This window comes from Ovis canadensis, chromosome 25 (genome assembly GCF_042477335.2).
Source record: "Ovis canadensis isolate MfBH-ARS-UI-01 breed Bighorn chromosome 25, ARS-UI_OviCan_v2, whole genome shotgun sequence".
Lineage (NCBI taxonomy): Eukaryota > Metazoa > Chordata > Mammalia > Artiodactyla > Bovidae > Ovis > Ovis canadensis.
The window spans coordinates 22373096-22391187 of NC_091269.1; the positions used below are offsets into that span (position 1 = coordinate 22373096).

At 45.0% G+C, this 18092-nt stretch overlaps 1 protein-coding gene across 10 annotated transcripts in view; it reads left to right on the forward strand.

Annotated features, from left to right (window-relative positions):
• Positions 1 to 18092, forward strand: part of DISC1 (DISC1 scaffold protein) — a 488958-nt gene that overhangs the window by 231359 nt on the left and 239507 nt on the right. For 7 of the 10 annotated variants that reach the window (XM_069572613.1, XM_069572618.1, XM_069572615.1 and 4 more), the window contains one exon: positions 14987 to 15041. The exons of 2 other annotated variants lie outside the window; for them this stretch is intronic. In XM_069572613.1, the coding sequence (XP_069428714.1) occupies positions 14987 to 15041 (55 nt within the window). Of the gene's footprint in view, positions 1 to 10160; positions 10394 to 14986; positions 15042 to 18092 lie in introns of those variants that run through there. One more of the 10 variants, XM_069572619.1, reaches the window with a different exon arrangement.

Consider the following 18092-nt stretch of genomic DNA (forward strand, 5'->3'; position numbering starts at 1 on the left):
GCAGTGATTTTGGAGTCCAAGAAAATAAAATCTCTCACTGTTCCCATTGTTTCCCATCTGTTTGCCGTGAAGTGATGGGACCAGATGCCATGATCTTAGTTTTCTGAATGTTGAGTTTTAAGCCAACTTTTTCACTCTCCTCTTTCACTTTCATCAAGAGGCTCTTTAGTTCTTCCCTTTCTGCCATGATAGTGCTGTCATCTGGGTATCTGAGGTTGCTGATATTGCTCCCAGCAATCTTGATTCCAGCTTGTGCTTCATCCATCCTGGCATTTCATGTAATGTATCCTGCATTTAAGTTAAATAAACAGGGTGACAATATATAGCCTTGACGTACTCCTTTCCTGGTTTGGAACCAGTCTGTTCCATGTCCAGTTCTAACTGTTGCTTCTTGATCTGCATACAGATTCCTCAAGAGGCAGGTCAGATGGTCTGGTATTCCCATCTCTTGAAGAATTTTCCTCAGTTTGTTGTGATCCACAACAGTCAAAGGCTTTGGCATAGTCAATAAAGCAGAAATAGATGTTTTCTGGAACTCCTTTGCTTTTTAAACTCAAAACAGAAAGTAAAACCTTTTGGGTAAACCTTAGAGTTATAGAAAGTATACATGTTTAGAAATTTAGGAGAAACAACATACATTAAAAAAAAATATTTGGATTAAGTGGAAATGCAAACATTTCTTTAAAAACCCTGAAAGCAATGGGATATTACTTATTAACTAGTCAGAATTAGGGGGACAGTGAAATGGAAATTGGATGTTACCTTTGGATCCTTTAACAGAATAAACCCAGAGGCAGGATCATATTCCCCAGGATCAAATTGTAGGGTTTGAAGGATTGAACTCACAGGAATTTTGTGGCAAAAAGCTCTAGAGGCCCAAGAATAGAAATCTTTTTGAATGTTTAAATACATTTGGGTTATGACAGTAGTTGAAATCTGACACCATCTTGGTTACTAGTCTTCAGAAAATAAGAGGCCAGTAATGTATTTTCTTACTGTATATAAAAAGATATCTTTAAAATAACTTGGGAGGAAGAGGTGGAAAGGAGAGTAGTTATGATCTAGACATAGGGTCCTTCATTTTTGTGACGCCGTTCATTTTTTTCTTTATTGGGCAACTAAAATCTCTTGCAGACAAATGCCTCTAAGTCAAAGTGTTTTTGGCACATGCATTATAATTTCATTTTGGAATATAATTGTTTGAGAGGCAGCAGGAAGAGTTGGTTGGAATAACACTTGGAATATTTGGATAAGCCAGGTAACAGATTTGTCAGTTGAAACCAAGCTGTGGTTGAGACTTCCCCGGTGGTCCAGTGGGTAAGATTCTCTGCTTCCAATGCAGGGGACACAGGTTCGATCCCTGGTCAGAGAACTAAGATCCTACACGCTGCATGGTGCAGCCAAAAGAAAGCTGTGATTCTTGACAGAAATGGGCTTCGATGCAAAATGTGACTCTGTAAAGTCAGGCAGTTTGTCAGTGGAGCTGGAAACTGGCAAGAGATGGCAGGGGCCAGGCTGTGTGTGTATGCATGTGTGCGTGTGTGTGTGTGTGCTTGCCTATGTGCACCGTTTTATTCATATCAACTGATTTGGGAAATTCTATATATCCAGTAAATTCATTATTAAACTCTTTCCTCTGCTCAGCATGTTTCCATCAGCACCTAGACCCCAGGAAGTGTTTTTTTTTTTTTTTTAAAGAAATTGGAAATTCTTGTGTTTATTCTGTCTTTTTCTCTTAGATCCCTTTTAGGAGTGCTTATATGAGTTTCTTGGTGGTTCAGATGGTAAAGAATCTGCCTGCAATCCAAGAGACCCAGGTTTGATCCCTGGGTTGAGAAAATCCCCTGGAGAACGGAATGGCTCCCCATTCCAATATTGCTGCCTGGAGAATTCCATGGAGAGAGCCTGGCAGGCTACAGTCCATGGGGCCACAAAGAGTCAGACGTGACTGAGCAACTAACACTTTCACTCTTTTCACTTTCGTATGAGTGACAGACATCTTTTATTAAAAAGAGTGCATGCCCTAATAACATTTGACATCTCAGCGTGAGTTTGCTGAGTCAGTTGGAGAATTTGGACTTTACCACAAAGATTCAAGAGCGATAGAATGAATTATCCTTATTCAAGTTTAGACTAAGATCCCTGAAGTTCAGAGAAATATTTGGTAAGGATATGAGTCACTAATGTGATCCACATTTAGAGAAATAATCAACAGACCAAAAGTCCAAATATTTCTCTGGCCAATTTCGCTTTGGTTCTTTTATTTAACCTCTTCTGCTTGGGCTAGAGAGAAAAACGTCAAACGTATTAGTTAAAAATGCACGTGCCCAATTTTTGTCAGATTACTTGTAAATATTTCTTACTCTGATATAGGCATGGCTATTTGTAGAAATGATTTATTTTAAAAAAATCTTTCTATACTTCATTCTGGCCCATGTCCCCCACACATGAGCTAGCGTTTTGAGTCAGTCCTGTGTGTGGCTCCGTCCTCTGCTGGACAGGGATTCTGTGCTGTGCCCAAGGTGACAAGGATGGCCTGCAGTGCCCTGCTGCTGCTGCTGCTAAGTCGCCTCAGTCGTGTCCAACTCTGTGCGACCCCATAGACGGCAGCCCACCAGGCTCCCCCGTCCTTGGGATTCTCCAGGCAAGAACACTGGAGTGGGTTGCCATTTCCTTCTCTAATGCATGAAAGTGGAAAGTGAAAGTGAAGTCACTCAGTCGTGTCCAACTGTTTGAGACCCCACGGACTGCAGCCTACCAGGCTCCGCCATCCATGGGATTTTCCACGCAAGAGTACTGGAGTGGGGTGCCATTGACTTCTCCGCTGCAGTGGCATAGAGATTGGCATATATCTCTCTTCACTGCATGCAGCCTTTGCTCAGAGTAAGTGTCTCAGGCGACCCGCTTCCTCGCTTTTACAGCCGCGAGAGTGGCTTACCTCTGATGACTATGTGTCCCGTTGTGCCTTTATGAGATCATCTGAAGCCTGGAGGAATTCTTGGCATTTTTGTTGTCTGTGCTCCATCTATGTCCCACTGGTGACATGTGACATTATCAGCTGTGAGGAGAGAAGGGTCCAAGGAAGGGAAAAAGCCAAGTGGATGAAGTCCTGCATTTCCTAAAGCTGTTTTTGCTGTCATTTTCTTCACCACTTGCCCCTGACAGAAGGTTGGAGGCCTGAGCAGTAATTGGCAAGGTTGTTAATGTCAAGGATTCCTGTATCTGTATATATATTTTAATTCACCACCAAGTAGTGCCTGTGCTAGGCCAGCTGTCTCCTTGCCCTTTATGTCACTTCTCGTTTGCTTCAGTAACAGTCTCTCCTTCTTAAACTCGTTTTTACGAAACAAGACAAGGGATGGAGCTGGGGGTGGGGACGGGGGCAGGGAGGAGACTGGAAGCTGAGCTGGCGCTCCTGCTCCTGCGGCTTCTGGCACACGGTCAGACCTGCACGGGCAGAAAGTTGGGTGCTCAGTGGCCAGCAGACAGCAGACTCTTTGCACAGTTCTGTTCTGAGGGCAGGAACACTCATGTCTTGCTTAGTAAAAATGGCCTCCTATTTCTGCCTCTGTCATTAATGCTCTCTGGCACTTTGCATAACTGATGTGTTAAAAATGTTTTTTTTTTTTTAATGTGGACCATCTTTTAAAGTCTTTATTGACTTTGTTACAATATTGCTTCTGTTGTTAAAGTTCTGTTTTTTTGACTGTGAGTCATGTGGGGTCTTCACTCCCGACCTGGGATTGAATCCACACCCCTCCACTGGCAGATGTATGCTTGGCATCCTGGGTGTGAGTTTAATGCTGATGGCCAAGGCTGGTGCTGAGGGTAGTCATGGCTGGCTTCCTGGAGGTGAGAGAAAGCATCACTAATGGAGGAAGAAAAAATGCGTGTGAGGTGGTTTCTCTAGAACAGGAACACAGAGGCGTCCTCCAGGCTGCCTCTCATGTGGCCCAGAGCAGGAGGCCAGTGGAAACAGGAGGCCAGTGGAAACAGGAGGCCAGTGGAAACAGGAGGGACCTGGCTCGTATCCCCATCCTGTGGTCTGTTCTGCACTATGATGGGACCCTTGGCCTGCATGTCTAAGAACGAGCCACGCCTTCCAGGTAGTCACTGCTTGATCCCTGCAGTGTGGTCCACCCTTGGGAGGAAGACCTTAAAAAGGGGCCCAGGCAGAGAGCAGGTTCATTGCTCTCTGGGAAGGCTCTTCTGGTCTCAGCTGCCTTCACCAGCTTCTGTATTGGCATGTATTAATACCTTTGGCCCCATAGATATTTTCTTCCGGGAGTAAGGAGAATAAGGGCAGAGCCCTCTAATGCCTGGATCCATGAAAGGTGTGGAAAGCATTACTGTGAGAGGGCACAGATTCAAGTTTCTGATGAGTCTTTTGAGTTATGCCTCCCAAAGTGATAGCATCTGGAGAAACAGGGAGTAAATAGTTGGTTGCTAGTTGAGCAGGGCATGGGATTCTGTAACCAGATAGATGCCAGATACAGCTCTAGGTGTTAGCAAGGATGATTAGCAAGGTACTCTGTGCTGCCCTGGTGGCTCAGATGCTAAAAAATCTGCCTGCAATCCAGGAAACCCAGGTTCAATCCCTGGGTTGGGAAGATTCCCTGGAGGAGGCCATGGAAACCCACTCCAGTATTCTTGCCTGATGAATCCAATGGACAGAGGAGCCTGGTGGGCTACAGTCCATGGGGTCACAAAGAGTCAGACACAGCTAAGTAACAAAGTACTGAACATGGGTGGCTTACACACAGACATTTATTGTGGTTAGAGGCCCAAGATCAAGGTGATGGTGGGGAAGAGGTTGGTTCCTTCTGGAGCTTTGAGGTAGGATCTGTTCCAAGCTTCTCCTCAGCTTGTAGAAGACCGTCTTCTCCCAGCATCTTTTTACACTGTTTTCTGTCCATGTGTGTTTCCGAGTAAAAATTTCTCCACCAGTTAAATAGGAGTGGGGCCCACCCTAGCAGCCTCATCTTAACCAATTGCATTTGCAGTGACCTTATCGCCATTAAAGTGACATGCTGAGACATGGGGGATTAGGACTTTAATATATGAGTTTTAGGGGGACACAATTCAACCCCTACATGTTCTATGAAAAGGAGCCATCCAAAAGAGACAAGTCAGAGAGAGCAGGACTTCTAGGAGCTGGGATTTAGAAGGAGAGGGGGTCTTCTTTAGTGGACACCATGTCTTTAACCTCTTCTTCCTCTCACATAAACCTCCACCCACAGCAGGCTGGTGAGGAGCAGTGTGTGTGCGGAGTCTGCCAAGCTCCCCTGTTCATGAGATTTTCCAGGCAAGAATACTGGACTGGGTTGCCATATCTTCCTGCAGGGGATCTGCTGGCCTGGGATTGCACCCTTATCCTCTGCGTCTCCTACACTGCAGATGGATTCTTTACCTCTGCACCACTGCGGGCGGGGGGCGGGGGTCCCTATCCTTGAAACAATGAAAGGAAAGCTCCAGTGTCCTCAAATGCCAGTGAGGAGGAAGGGTGGCACAGGAAAGAACTGGATGTGCATGGAACTCTTAGTAGCCTGGCCTGTTTTTCAAGAGACTATATTGAATGAATTAGATCTTTCTGACCTTCCTGCCTGAGCTGGAGTTCACTGATTTCATTACTGTCCTGCACTATTTCTTAATCAATATTGCATTCATGCATGCCTGCGTGCATGCTAAGTTGCTTCAATTGTGTCCAACTCTTTGTGACCCATGGACTGTAACCCACCAGTCTCCTCTGTGCATGGGATTCTCCAGGCAAGAATACTGGTGTGGGTTGCCATGGCCTCCTCCAGGGGATCTTCCCAGCCCAGGGACTGAATCCATGTCTCTTATGTTTCCTGCACTGGCAGGTGAATTCTTTACCACTAGTGCCACCTGGGAAGTGAAGTGAAGTCACTCAGTCGTGTCCGACTCTTTGCGACCCCATGGACTGTAGCCTATCAGGCTCCTCCGTCCATGGGTTTTTCCAGGCAAGAGTGCTGGAGTGGATTGCCATTTCCTTCTCCAGGGGATCTTCCCGACCCAGGGATCGAACCAAAGTCTCCCGCGTTGCAGGCAGACGCTTTACCGTCTGAGCCACCAGGGAAGCCCATCCTTAATCCCCACTTGTGCTGGGGCAGTAGGGGTGTGGAGCAGAGAGGGAGCCTCTCACCATCCTGTGGTTTGAGGGCATGTCTGATAGAGATGGGGATGTTCCCACAATGCCACACCTGGTCCTTAGAAAGAAGACAAGAGAGTGCTCATTCACTCACCACCCACTATGCTCCAGGTATTTCTACATGGAAGAGCCTTGGCCTTGCGGAGCTTTCCTACTAGTGCGAGAAGAAAGCAGATATAAACAATAAATAGAAATAAGCAGTAAGCACAATTAATAAGTAAATCACATCGTTGGTTAGGAGGCAGTGAATGCTATGGGGGAAGACAAAGGACGAGATGTTAAGTGTGCAGGTTTATAGGCAGCAATCAGTTTGGGCTCCCTGGGGGTGTGGAGTGCTTAGACCAGAGTAGGGACTGGAAGGTAGGAGGGACTGGTCTGGTGTGTGTCTTGGAAGGAGAGCACCAGCCAGAGGGGTCTGCATCAGTGGATTTGAGGAGCATCAGGAGGCCTCTGTGGCCAGGCAGAGAAAGTGAAGGAGGTTGTTGTAGGAGAGAAGGTCAGAGAGGTTATGGGAGAGGGCCATGCTGGTCCTTGTGGATGGGCTTTACCTGAGTGCATTAGAGAATGGGTTTATGGGTTTATGGGTTTCATGCAGTGCCTGAGAAGGCTCACTCTGGATATAGGATTAAGAATAGACAGTAGGGGGTGAGGACAAAAGCAGGGGACCACTTCAGAGCCCACTGCAGCGTTTCGGGGGAGGAAGTCCATGGTATGAGTCAGTGGTCGCAGCATACTTGGACTCTTCCTTCAAACTGTATTTCATCCTGAGTCACTGAACCCGAATTGCCTGGCTGATATTTTCCCCTAAAAATGTCTTATTCTGGCCCTTAACCATGTCTTGGCTTCTACTGTTTAGATTCAGTTCAGTTCAGTTCAGTCGCTCAGTCGTGTCCGACTCTTTGCGACCCCATGAATTGCAGCACGCCAGGCCTCCCTGTCCATCACCAACTCCCGGAGTTCACTCAAACTCACGTCCATCGAGTCGGTGATGCCATCCAGCTACCTCATCCTCTGTCGTCCCCTTCTCCTCCTGCTCCCAATCCCTCCCAGCATCAGAGTCTTTTCCAATGAGTCAGCTCTTCGCACAAGGTGGCCAAAGTACTGGAGTTTCAGCTTTAGCATCATTCCTTCCATAGAACACCCAGGGCTGATCTCTTTCAGAATGGACTGGTTGGATCTCCTTGCAGTCCAAGGGACTCTCAAGAGTCTTCTCCAACACCACAGTTCAAAAGCATTAATTCTTCAGCTTTTTTCACAGTCCATCTCTCACATCCATACATAACTACTGGAAAAACCATAGCCTTGACTAGACAGACCTTTGTTGGCAAAGTAATGTCTCTGCTTTTGAATATGCTATCTAGTTTGGTCATAACTTTCCTTTCAAGGAGTAAGCGTCTTTTAATTTCATGGCTGCAGTCACCATCTGCAGTGATTTTGGAGCCCCCAAAAATAAAGTCTGACACTGTTTCCACTGTTTCCCCATCTATTTCCCATGAAGTAATGGGACCAGATGCCATGATCTTAGTTTTCTGAATGTTGAGCTTTAAGCCAACTTTTTCACTCTCCTCTTTCACTTTCATCAAGAGGCTTTTTAGTTCCTCTTCACTTTCTGCCATAAGGGTGGTGTCATCTGGATATGTGAGGTTATTGATATTTCTCCTGGCAATCTTGACTCCAGCTTGTGCTTCTTTCAGCCCAGCGTTTCTCATGATGTACTCTGCATATAAGTTAAATAAGCAGGGTGACAATATACAGCCTTGACATACTCCTTTTCCTATTTGGAAGCAGTCTGTTGTTCCATGTCCAGTTCTAACTGTTGCTTCCTGACCTTCATATAGGTTTCTCTGTTTAGATTCGTTACTGTGAAAAAGTGAAAGTGTGAGTTGGTCAGTCATGTCTGCTTCCAAGGACTGTAGCCCGCCAGGCTTCTCTTCCACGGAATTCTCAAGGCAGGAATACTGGAGTGGGAAGCTATTCCCTTCTCCAGGGGATTGAAGGAGCCCCTTTTCACCCCTAACCTGAAGCTAAGGCATTTGTGTGCTTTTATACTAACCCAGAGGCTTCCTCGGTGGCTCAGATAGTAAAGACTCTGCCTGCAGTGCAGGAGACCCAGGTTCAATCCCTGGGTTGGGAAGACCTTGGAGAAGGAAATGGCAACCCACTCCAGTATTCCTGCCTGGAGAATCCCATGGACAGAGGAGCCTGGCGGGCTACAGTCCATGGGGTCACAAAGGGTAGGACGTGACTGTGAGACTACCACTTCCACTTCAAAGGCCCCATAATCAGTTTTTAAAAACTCAAAGACATTGTCACATGCAATTTTTTAATAGCCACCTGTCCTTAGAGCCTACACTACAAGGCAAGAATGTTTACAATCTATTGTGGGAGAGGTTTTCTGCTTCCCACTTGGGTGAGTTGAAAATGAAATCATCTATTAGTCTGAAACAAGCAGAAGGGCCATCGTGACCACATGGAGTAGACTTTTTTCTTTGGACCCTGGAGCAAGCTGGAATCAAGACTGCCAGGAAAAATATCAATAACCTCAGATATGCAGATGACACTACCCTTATGGCAGAAAGTGAAGAACTAAAGAGCCTTTTGATGAAAGTGAAGGAGGAAAGTGAAAAAGTTGGCTTAAAACTCAACACTCAGAAAACTAAGATCATGGCATCCGTTCCCATCACTTCATGGCAAACAGATGGGGAAACAATGGAAACAGATTTTATTTTCTTGCGCTCCAAAATCACTGCAGGTGGTGACTGCAGCCATGAAATTAAAAGACATTTGCTTCTTGGAAGAAAAGCTATGCCCAACCTAGACAACATTAAAAAGCAGAGACATTACTTTGTCAACAAAGGTCCATCTAGTCAAAGTTATGGTTTTTCCAGTAGTCATGTATAGATGTGAGAGCTGGACTATAAAGAAAGCTGAGCACCAAAGAATTGATGCTTTTGAACTGTGGTGTGGAGAAGACTCTTGAGAGTCCCTTGGACTGCAAGGAGATCCAACCAGTCCATTCTAAAGGAGATCAGTCCTGAATATTCATTGGAGGGACTGATATTGAAGCTGAAACTCCAATATTTTGGCCACTGATGCAAAGAACGACTCATTTGTAAAGACCCTGTTGCTGGGAAAGATTGAAGGCAGGAGGAGAAGGGGACAGAGGATGAGATGGTTGGATGGTATCACCGACCTGATGGGCTTGAGTCTGAGCAAGCTCCAGGAGTTTGTGATGGACAGGGAAGCCTGGCATGCTGCAGTACATGGGATCACAAAGAGTTGGACATGACTGAGCGATTGAACTGAACTGAACTGGAGCACCAGTGTATAGGATCTTAATAACACATGTAATTAATCATACTGTTAAAAATGGAGATTTCACATATGTTAGTTTGCTAGAGCTATGACATGACAGACTCCCACAGACCAAGGGGCTTAAATTAAACACAGTGCTGGAGGCGGGAAGTCCAGGATCAGGTGTGGGCGCTGCTGGCTCCTTCTAGGGCTGTGCGGCGAGAGTCTGTGCCAGGCTCTCTCCTCAGCTCGCGGGTGACTGCCTTCTCCCCGTGTTCCTGTCTGTGGTCTTCCCCGTGTGTGTCTCTCTCTGTGTTCGAATTTCCTTTTTTCATAAGGACACCAGTTATATTGGATTAGGGTCACCCAGATGACCTCGTTTTAATTGATCACCTCTGTAAAGACACTATCGCCAAATAAGGTGCCCTTCTGAGGACACTGACATAATGAATTGGGGTTGGGGGCACACTCTCAACCCGTAATAGACCCCTGTATACTCAATTTCCTTTCGCCACCACCAGCCTCAAGCCCAGCTGCCCCTATTGTACTTTTCTGTATAGCACATTCTTCTTAATAGTCTCAACTTTTTCTGAGGCTTTATGTGTTGAGGGTGAATTTCAGTCAAATGATTTAAGTACCATTTGTGAGTAGAGGATAATGTCCATTTACAAATAACGATTTTGTGTTGTAAATTCAGGGCCTCCCTGGTGGCTCAGACAGTGAAGAATCCGCCTGCAACACAAGAAACCTGGGTTCAGTCACTGGGTCGGGAAGATCCCCTGGGAAGGAAATGGCAGCCCACTTCTGTATTCTTGACTGAGAAATCCCATGGGCAGAGGAGCCTGGCGGGCCACAGTCCATGGGGTTGCAGAGAGTCAGATGTGACTGAGTAAACTCAACACCATTCTACAATAGGACGACCCTGTATGCAAGACAGGGAAAGAGACACAGATGTGTATAACGGACTTTTGGACTCAGAGGGAGAGGGAGAGGGTGGGATGATTTGGGAGAATGACATTCTAACATGTATACTATCATGTGAATTGAATCGCCAGTCTATGTCTGACGCAGGATGCAGCATGCTTGGGGCTGGTGCATGGGGATGACCCAGAAAGATGTTCTGGGGAGGGAGGTGGGAGGGGGGTTCATGTTTGGGAATGCATGTAAGAATTAAAGATTTTAAAATTTAAAAAATAAAAAACTAAAAATTAAAAAAAATAAAATAAAATAAAATAAAATAAAATAATAAAAAAAAATAAAAATAAAAACCAGTGTAATAATAGCAAATGAAGCAACTGACAAACAACTAATCTCAAAAATATACAAGCAACTTCTGCAGCTCAATTCCAGAAAAATAAATGACCCAATCAAAAAATGGGCCAAAGAACTAAATAGACATTTCTCCAAAGAAGACATACGGATGGCTAACAAACACATGAAAAGATGCTCAACATCACTCATTATCAGAGAAATGAAAATCAAAACCACAGTGAGGTACCACTTCACACCAGTCAGAATGTCTGCGATCCAAAAATCTGCAAGCAATAAATGCTGGAGAGGGTGTGGAGAAAAGGGAACCCTCCTACACTGTTGGTGGGAATGCAAACTAGTACAGCCACTTTGGAGAACAATGTGGAGAGTCCTTAAAAAATTGCAAATAGAACTACCTTATGACCCAGCAATCCCACTTCTGGGCATACACACCGAGGAAACCAGAATTGAAAGAGACACATGTACCCCAATGTTCATCGCAGCACTGTTTATAATAGCCAGGGCATGGAAACAACCTAGATGTCCATCAGCAGGTGAATGGATAAGAAAGCTGTGGTACATATACACAATGGAGTATTACTCAGCCGTTAAAAAGAATACATTTGAATCAGTTCTGATGAGATGGATGAAACTGGAGCCGATTATTCAGAGTGAAGTAAGCCAGAAAGAAAAACACCAATACAGTATACTAACACATATATATGGAATTTAGAAAGATGGCAATGACGACCTTGTATGCAAGACAGCAAAAAAGACACAGATGTGTATAACGGACTTTTGGACTCAGAGGGAGAGGGAGAGGGTGGGATGATTTGGGAGAATGGCATTGTAACATGTATACTATCATATAAGAATCTAATCGCTAGTCTATGTCCAACGCAGGATACAGCATGCTTGGGGCTGGTACATGGTGATGACCCAGAGACATGTTATGGGGAGGGAGGTGGGAGGAGGGTTCATGTTTGGGAACGCATATACACCCATGCTGGATTCATGTCAATGTATGGCAAAACCTATACAGTATTGTAAAGTAAAATAAAGTAAAAATAAAAATAAAAAAATAAAAAGGTAAAAAAAAACCCCAGTGTATACAGTGACAGTATACCTCAAATGATTACACATCTTCCGGAAGAGCTAGCATAATTTAGTGGTTAGAAGAACAGACAGCTAAACCGCCTGGGTTATCATTCTCCCATTTACCAGCTAGCTGACCCTGAGAAAATTACTGAAATCTCTCTTGGAGTTTTCTTGTCTGAAGATGTAGATATTAGGTACCTACTTCATAGAGTTATGTGAATTTAAAAGGCTAATCCATGTAAGGAATACAAGGGAGAGTGCCTGGCACACAGTGAGTGCTCAATAAATGTTTGACACTGTTATTCCTAGGGTGGCTGCTTTGCAGGAAGACACTCATTTGAGTAAATTAGGCCTGGTGTGTTTGTTAAAACATTATGTGTTAATTTGTGGAGACAATGTGTGTTTCCAGGGTACCGCATAATTTGATCTGAGAGAGCAGTTTACTTGTCATTAACCATATGCAGGCTTCAAAGAAACGTGGGGATTCATTTTAATCACTGAAGTACATGTAACTCATATTTATAAACATTTAACTCCTCTAATTTGGTGGTTTTCAATTTGTATTCCTGCTCCTGGAATCATGATTTGGGGACCCCTGGAAGATCCCCTGGGAGAGGAAATGGCAACCCACTCCAGGATTCTTGCCTGGAGAATCCCATGGACAGAGGAGCCTGGTGGGCTACAGTCCATGGGGCTGCAGAGCTAGACGTGACTGAGTGAGTGACAGGCCTGGGTGACGGTGGTAATATTCAGTGTGCAGGTCCGTGTGACCTCATCTGTACCCCATGCCAGACATCCCACCTCAGTCAGAGTAGATCCCCTATTATCTATTGTATATATTACTATTCTGAGTAAAAGTTCATTTGAAAGAGCTCTACTACTAAAAATAGCTTGAAAATCACTCACGTGGGGTATAGATGATTTATATTCTTCTGCCCCCCCATTGCTTCCATTCTGTGTGTACCCCAGGGATGCAACTAATGCTAATATTAGCCTGAGCAAAACATAATTAGGGAGGTGAATCTACTGTGAAAAGTAATATAGCATAAATTAAATAAATTAAATATAAATCAAATCAAATATAAAACAATGCATTCAATTATCTGCCTCTCTGCCTCCCTGCTTTTACATCAGTATTTGAGAGGAGACTAATCTTCTTTCTGGGACTGGGCCAAGACCCATGAACATGTCAATCCCTGGAAGGATGGTGCTTGACCTGCTGGGCACGAGCTAAAGGCACTGACATTTTGGTCAGCTAAATTCTGTCTTAATTGTTGATACATGAACTAGTCTGTATGTGGCTGGGAAAACCTATTTATAAGATACTATTATTATTACTTTTAATTAATTCATTTAAAAAATTGATTATACAATGCATTAGTTTCAGGGGTACAGCAGAGTGACCCAGTTATGTATGTATATATGACTTCCCAGGTGGTGCTAGTGGTAAAGAACCCTCCTGCAAACACAGAAGATGTAAGAGATGCAGGTTTGATCCTGGTTTGGGAGGATCCCCGTAGGAGGGCACGGCAACCGACTCTAGTATTCTTGCCTGGAGAATCCTGTGGACAGAGGGGCCTGGTGGGCTACAGTCCACGGGATTGCAAAGGGTCAGACACGACTGAATGAGGTGCACACACATTCACGCATATAGCTAAGCTAAGTCACTTCAGTTGTGTCTGACTCTGTGCGACCCCATAGACGGCAGCCCACCAGGCTCCCCCATCCCTGGGATTCTCCAGGCAAGAACACTGGAGTGGGTTGCCATTTCCTTCTCCATGAAAATATTCCATAAATGAATTTCAGTAACTCTTAAACATTCCACAAAATTTCCCAAGAACCTGTGAGAGTACAATACCTGGCAATCCTCTCTAAACCAGAAATCCACCCATCTGCTACATTACTGCTGGTGATCTGAAATGTGCATGCTTACATGTATATTTTTCAAATCCTTTTCCCGTGTATTGAGATGCTGAGTATAGTTCGCGATGCTATACAGTAGGTCCTTGTTTGTCTATTTTATATACACTAGTGTGTATGTGTTAATCCCAAATCCATAACTGGCCCTTCCTCCCCGTCTTTCTCCGTTGGTTATCACGTGTGTGTGCTCTCGGTCGTGTCTGACTCTTTGTGGCTCCTTTGTACTTTTTCTCCCATAGATAACAGTGGTGCCAGTGATAACTGATGACCGTGGTGACAGTGATAAAACAGTGATGGCAGTGATGGCAGTGATAACTGATGACCGTGATGCCCGTGATAAGACAGTGATGGCAGTGATGGCAGTGATAGCAGTGATGGCAGTGATGGAAATCAAGTCTGAGAGTTCGTTTCATTCATTCACTTGGTCATTCTGTAGATATTGACTGAGTCCCCACCTGTAAGCTCCAGGAATTACCTTGCACACCAAGGACACAGGAATGGACACACGAGGATGCAGGCAGTTGCTCCAATTGTGGAACTCTTATTCCAAAGAGGGGAGAAAGAAATTACATGAGTAAATAAATATGTCAAGATGCATAGTGCTAAGGAGAAAAAAAGAAGCAGGGAAAAGCCTAAAGAGCAGAGAATTCTATTTTAGATACTTTAAATATATGTGTCTTCTCTCTGCTGCACCTCCCTGCTAAACCCAGAAGATGCTCGGAACATATTGAGTGAATTATTAACCCAAATAGATTATATTGGATCACCTGACTGTGAGACTACCCTGGATAGACCGTCCTTCTTGAAAGGTGCTTGTAGGAATGTAATTTGATATTTTGCTGCCAGAAACACATCTGAGTTGTTCAGTCTGCCAGTGGATGTGCTTATGGGAATGCTAACAGATTTCAATACTAGCCTAGGTAGAGTGTGATTAGGGAGGGAAAACTCAGCTTCCTGAGTGAGTGAGTGAGTGAGGGAGTGAGTGAGTGAAGCCGCTCAGTTGTGTCCAACTCTTTGCGACCCCGTGGACTGTAGCCCACCAGACTCCTCTGTCCATGGGATTCTCCAGGCAAGAATACTGGAGTGGGTTGCCATTTCCTTTTCCAGTCAAACAGAACCAATTTGGGATCTTCTTTCCTACTGTTCTTCTTCAGCCGTTGGGCTGATAGAAGCTTCACTGTTTTGCCATCTTATAAACACGTGGTAGGACTGAGCGTTTTACCAAGACCAATGTCCTCTTTTCAATTCTTCTAGCCTCCAGGAAAGGATAAAGTCCCTCAGCTTGTCACTTAAAGAAATCACTGCTAAGGTAAGTACCTTTCTATGCCCACTTTCTAAAGAAGTTGCTGAAGTTTTCTTTTGATATAATTTCATGTCACAGATCACCTGGGCTCTGGACAAAATATAAACTTGGCAAAACCATTCTACAGGCTAAGTGATGGGCCAGCCCACGAGCCAGGGCCGAGGGCGGCTCCTCTGGTGGATGTTCTGGCTGTGGTCCCCAGGCATCGACGGGCTTGGCCTTCGGGGAGGGAAACACGATTACAGCTGTGCAGAATCAAATGTCTTTGCTTAAAAAGCCTTCTAGGATGGGCGTAATCTGACAGGTTGAGTACATTCCCTTCCTGAAGAGCTGGGTTCAGGTTTTTCACAAACAGATGGAAATGGTACAGTAGGTGCTTGTTTTTTTTTTTTTTTAATAAGTTGACTTTGAAATCATTTTGCCTATCTTACCTACCATTTATACTTCATATCAGCACCTTGCTTTGCATAGAGATAGAGGACTCAACATTATTCCCTGGGAGCACATAGTCAATTCACGTAAATAGTCAGTGTGCAGCTAGTGAGGATAATCACAGTTTACGAAACAAAACCCTCCTCCACAGAGATAGTTACTCCCCACCAAGTTATCCTATGAAGCAGGATCAATTACCCTGTAAATTATTATTAGAGGGGAGGCAGGGAGAGAGCTAGGTCTGAATCATTAATGATTTGTGTTGGGTCTGGGAACCAGGGTGGTTATAACATGGTTGAAATAAGTAAAGGTCAGGATTCTGAGCAGGGAGCAAAGCAGCCAAGAGTCCACCGGCTGGAGGGAAGATCTTGTTCTCCGTCCCCAGGGCGGAGAACAGGAAGACCCGTGGGGGGTTTGTAGACCCCAGCAGAGCCAAGACAGTGGATGTATTCTTGGCAAAAAATGTCCACAGTGGCTCTGGTCCTTTTCCTGGTTTTTGTGTCTCGTTCACTTTTGAAAAAAATTTCATATGATTTTGCTAAAAACTGCACAACAGCAGTTTGATGGGCAGTTCTGCTCTGCACCGAAAAAGAGCTTCCTGTGAGACTGAGCCTCGGACCCCAGAACGCTCGAAGTCCAGCTGCCCTGCCTTCCCAAAGAACCACCACAGAGCACTCACCCAGAGCAGGAGGGCGGGATGAGACTCAGGCGGCCGTGTGGGGACCTGAATCCACATGCAGAACTTGGGAAAGAGCTTTATTTCAGGCTCCCAGGCTGTGTGGCTGATGCCTTGTCTCCTGCCCAACTGGAGACACTGGAGCCAGTGCCAACACTGGCTTGGTTTACCGGTTCTGTTATAGGAGGCAAGAGCAGATGCTCGACAGCACACCTGGATTTCCGCCTTATCCGTGACGGTGATGTCCCCATGGACATTCCTGTCCCACGCACTCTGTGACCTCCAGGGCAGCCACTGGGGAGGTGAGGTGGGGCCAAAGCTTCCTGGATGGGGAGGTGGTAGAAGCACCTCTTGCCCTTCCTACTAGAATTTATGCCGTGTATAAGTGCATCCTAATTTCTTATGCCATGTATAAGTGCATCCTAATTTCTGTGTAGAATTAAAACGTGAAAGGACTCTTGGGTTTGGGTTTATTGGGCATCAGACAAACACATATACTGTGCGTGTAACACGAATGAGTCTGGATCCCAACAGCGAGGGTGTCGGTGTGCCTAATCTGTAACACAGATGGTGTTTGTGCGTGTGCGTTCTCTACGACATCTTATCTCATGTACGCACACAGGTACACATCTGTGCACGGCACTGGGGTTCGCTGGTCGCCTCCAGCTGCTATGATTTGCCCAAAGGCCAAAAGCCTTTTGCTTTGTTTGTATCTTTTCTCTAAAACATTCACACAAAAAATTGCAATTCCCTTGCTTTTCCATAAAATTAACAAATGCATGCCTACGATTTTAAAATGTAAATGGAAAAGCTCCATTTGATAATGAGTTCCTTAGGGTCTAAGTTTATTTGGGAATAAAAACGGAGATGCAGGTTTTCTGGGTCGTGCACGCCCGCAGGCATGTGTGTTTGTGTGTATAGGTGGGTGTGCATATGTGCACGTACATGAATGTGTGTGTATCAGGCCATATATTAGTCTATAGAGAGTTAAAACTGCTCAGTCGCACACAACAACTTTCTCTCTACTCTGAACTTGATTGACCGGTGACCTTGAAGTAAAAGTCACAGCTTGGCCCAGCCTTCTTTCTTCGGTGTATTAGACACAATAATCTGATATTCTTTCAACTCCTTTCTCAAAGAGAGCTGGCACCTCCCTTCCACTCATTACATTTTTTGACTCTTATGGGTTACCCAAACCAAAGGTAATGAGGGGATAAAGGAGTTGGAAGAAAGTGTTGGAAATAAATGGGGTGTCTGGAGGTTGGTAGATATTAGATTACATTCAGCAGTGCCGGAAAGAATGTACGTTGCAATTTAATAAGAAGATTTAGAGGTTGTTTTATATTAATAGTGACAGCTCGCTCAATAAAAGAGAAACTGACCCAATTGTGGTTAAGAGAGACTGTGAGCTAAAATCAGAAACGCTGGATGTACCCGGATGAGGTGCAACAACCATGAACAGGGTGATGGAGTGGACAGAAATGTCCTGGGACCTCTGGTGACACGCTTTTGCCCAAGGGGAGGGCATGTTCCTGTCATCAGCATGGGGCCCATGAGACTGCTTGGGCGGATGTAACAGCAGCTTCCTTTACCTTCTGGTCCCGCCCCTGGGACGAATCTCAGGGCCACTGAGAGGGTGTCTCCAAATTGATGGCTTTGGACAGTGGTTGCTCAGCTCTGCTGGTGCGAGCTTTGGGGTAGAAGCCTTTACACTGTCCCTTCATTCAGAGATTTTTATGAAGAGATTTATAAGAAGAGTTTTATAAAGCGATTTGGGAGATTACAGCTGCTTAATAGAAAGGAACAAGCTTAAGGCCATGGGGGTGAAGGCGTACTGTTTTAGGCAGGGTGGGCGAGGTCTGTGTTGATTTTAGAAAGAATCTCTGTTGAAGTCTGAGGTCAGCAAAGCACTTCAAGGTGATAATGTCTAGCAGGAGCTGGAAACTTCT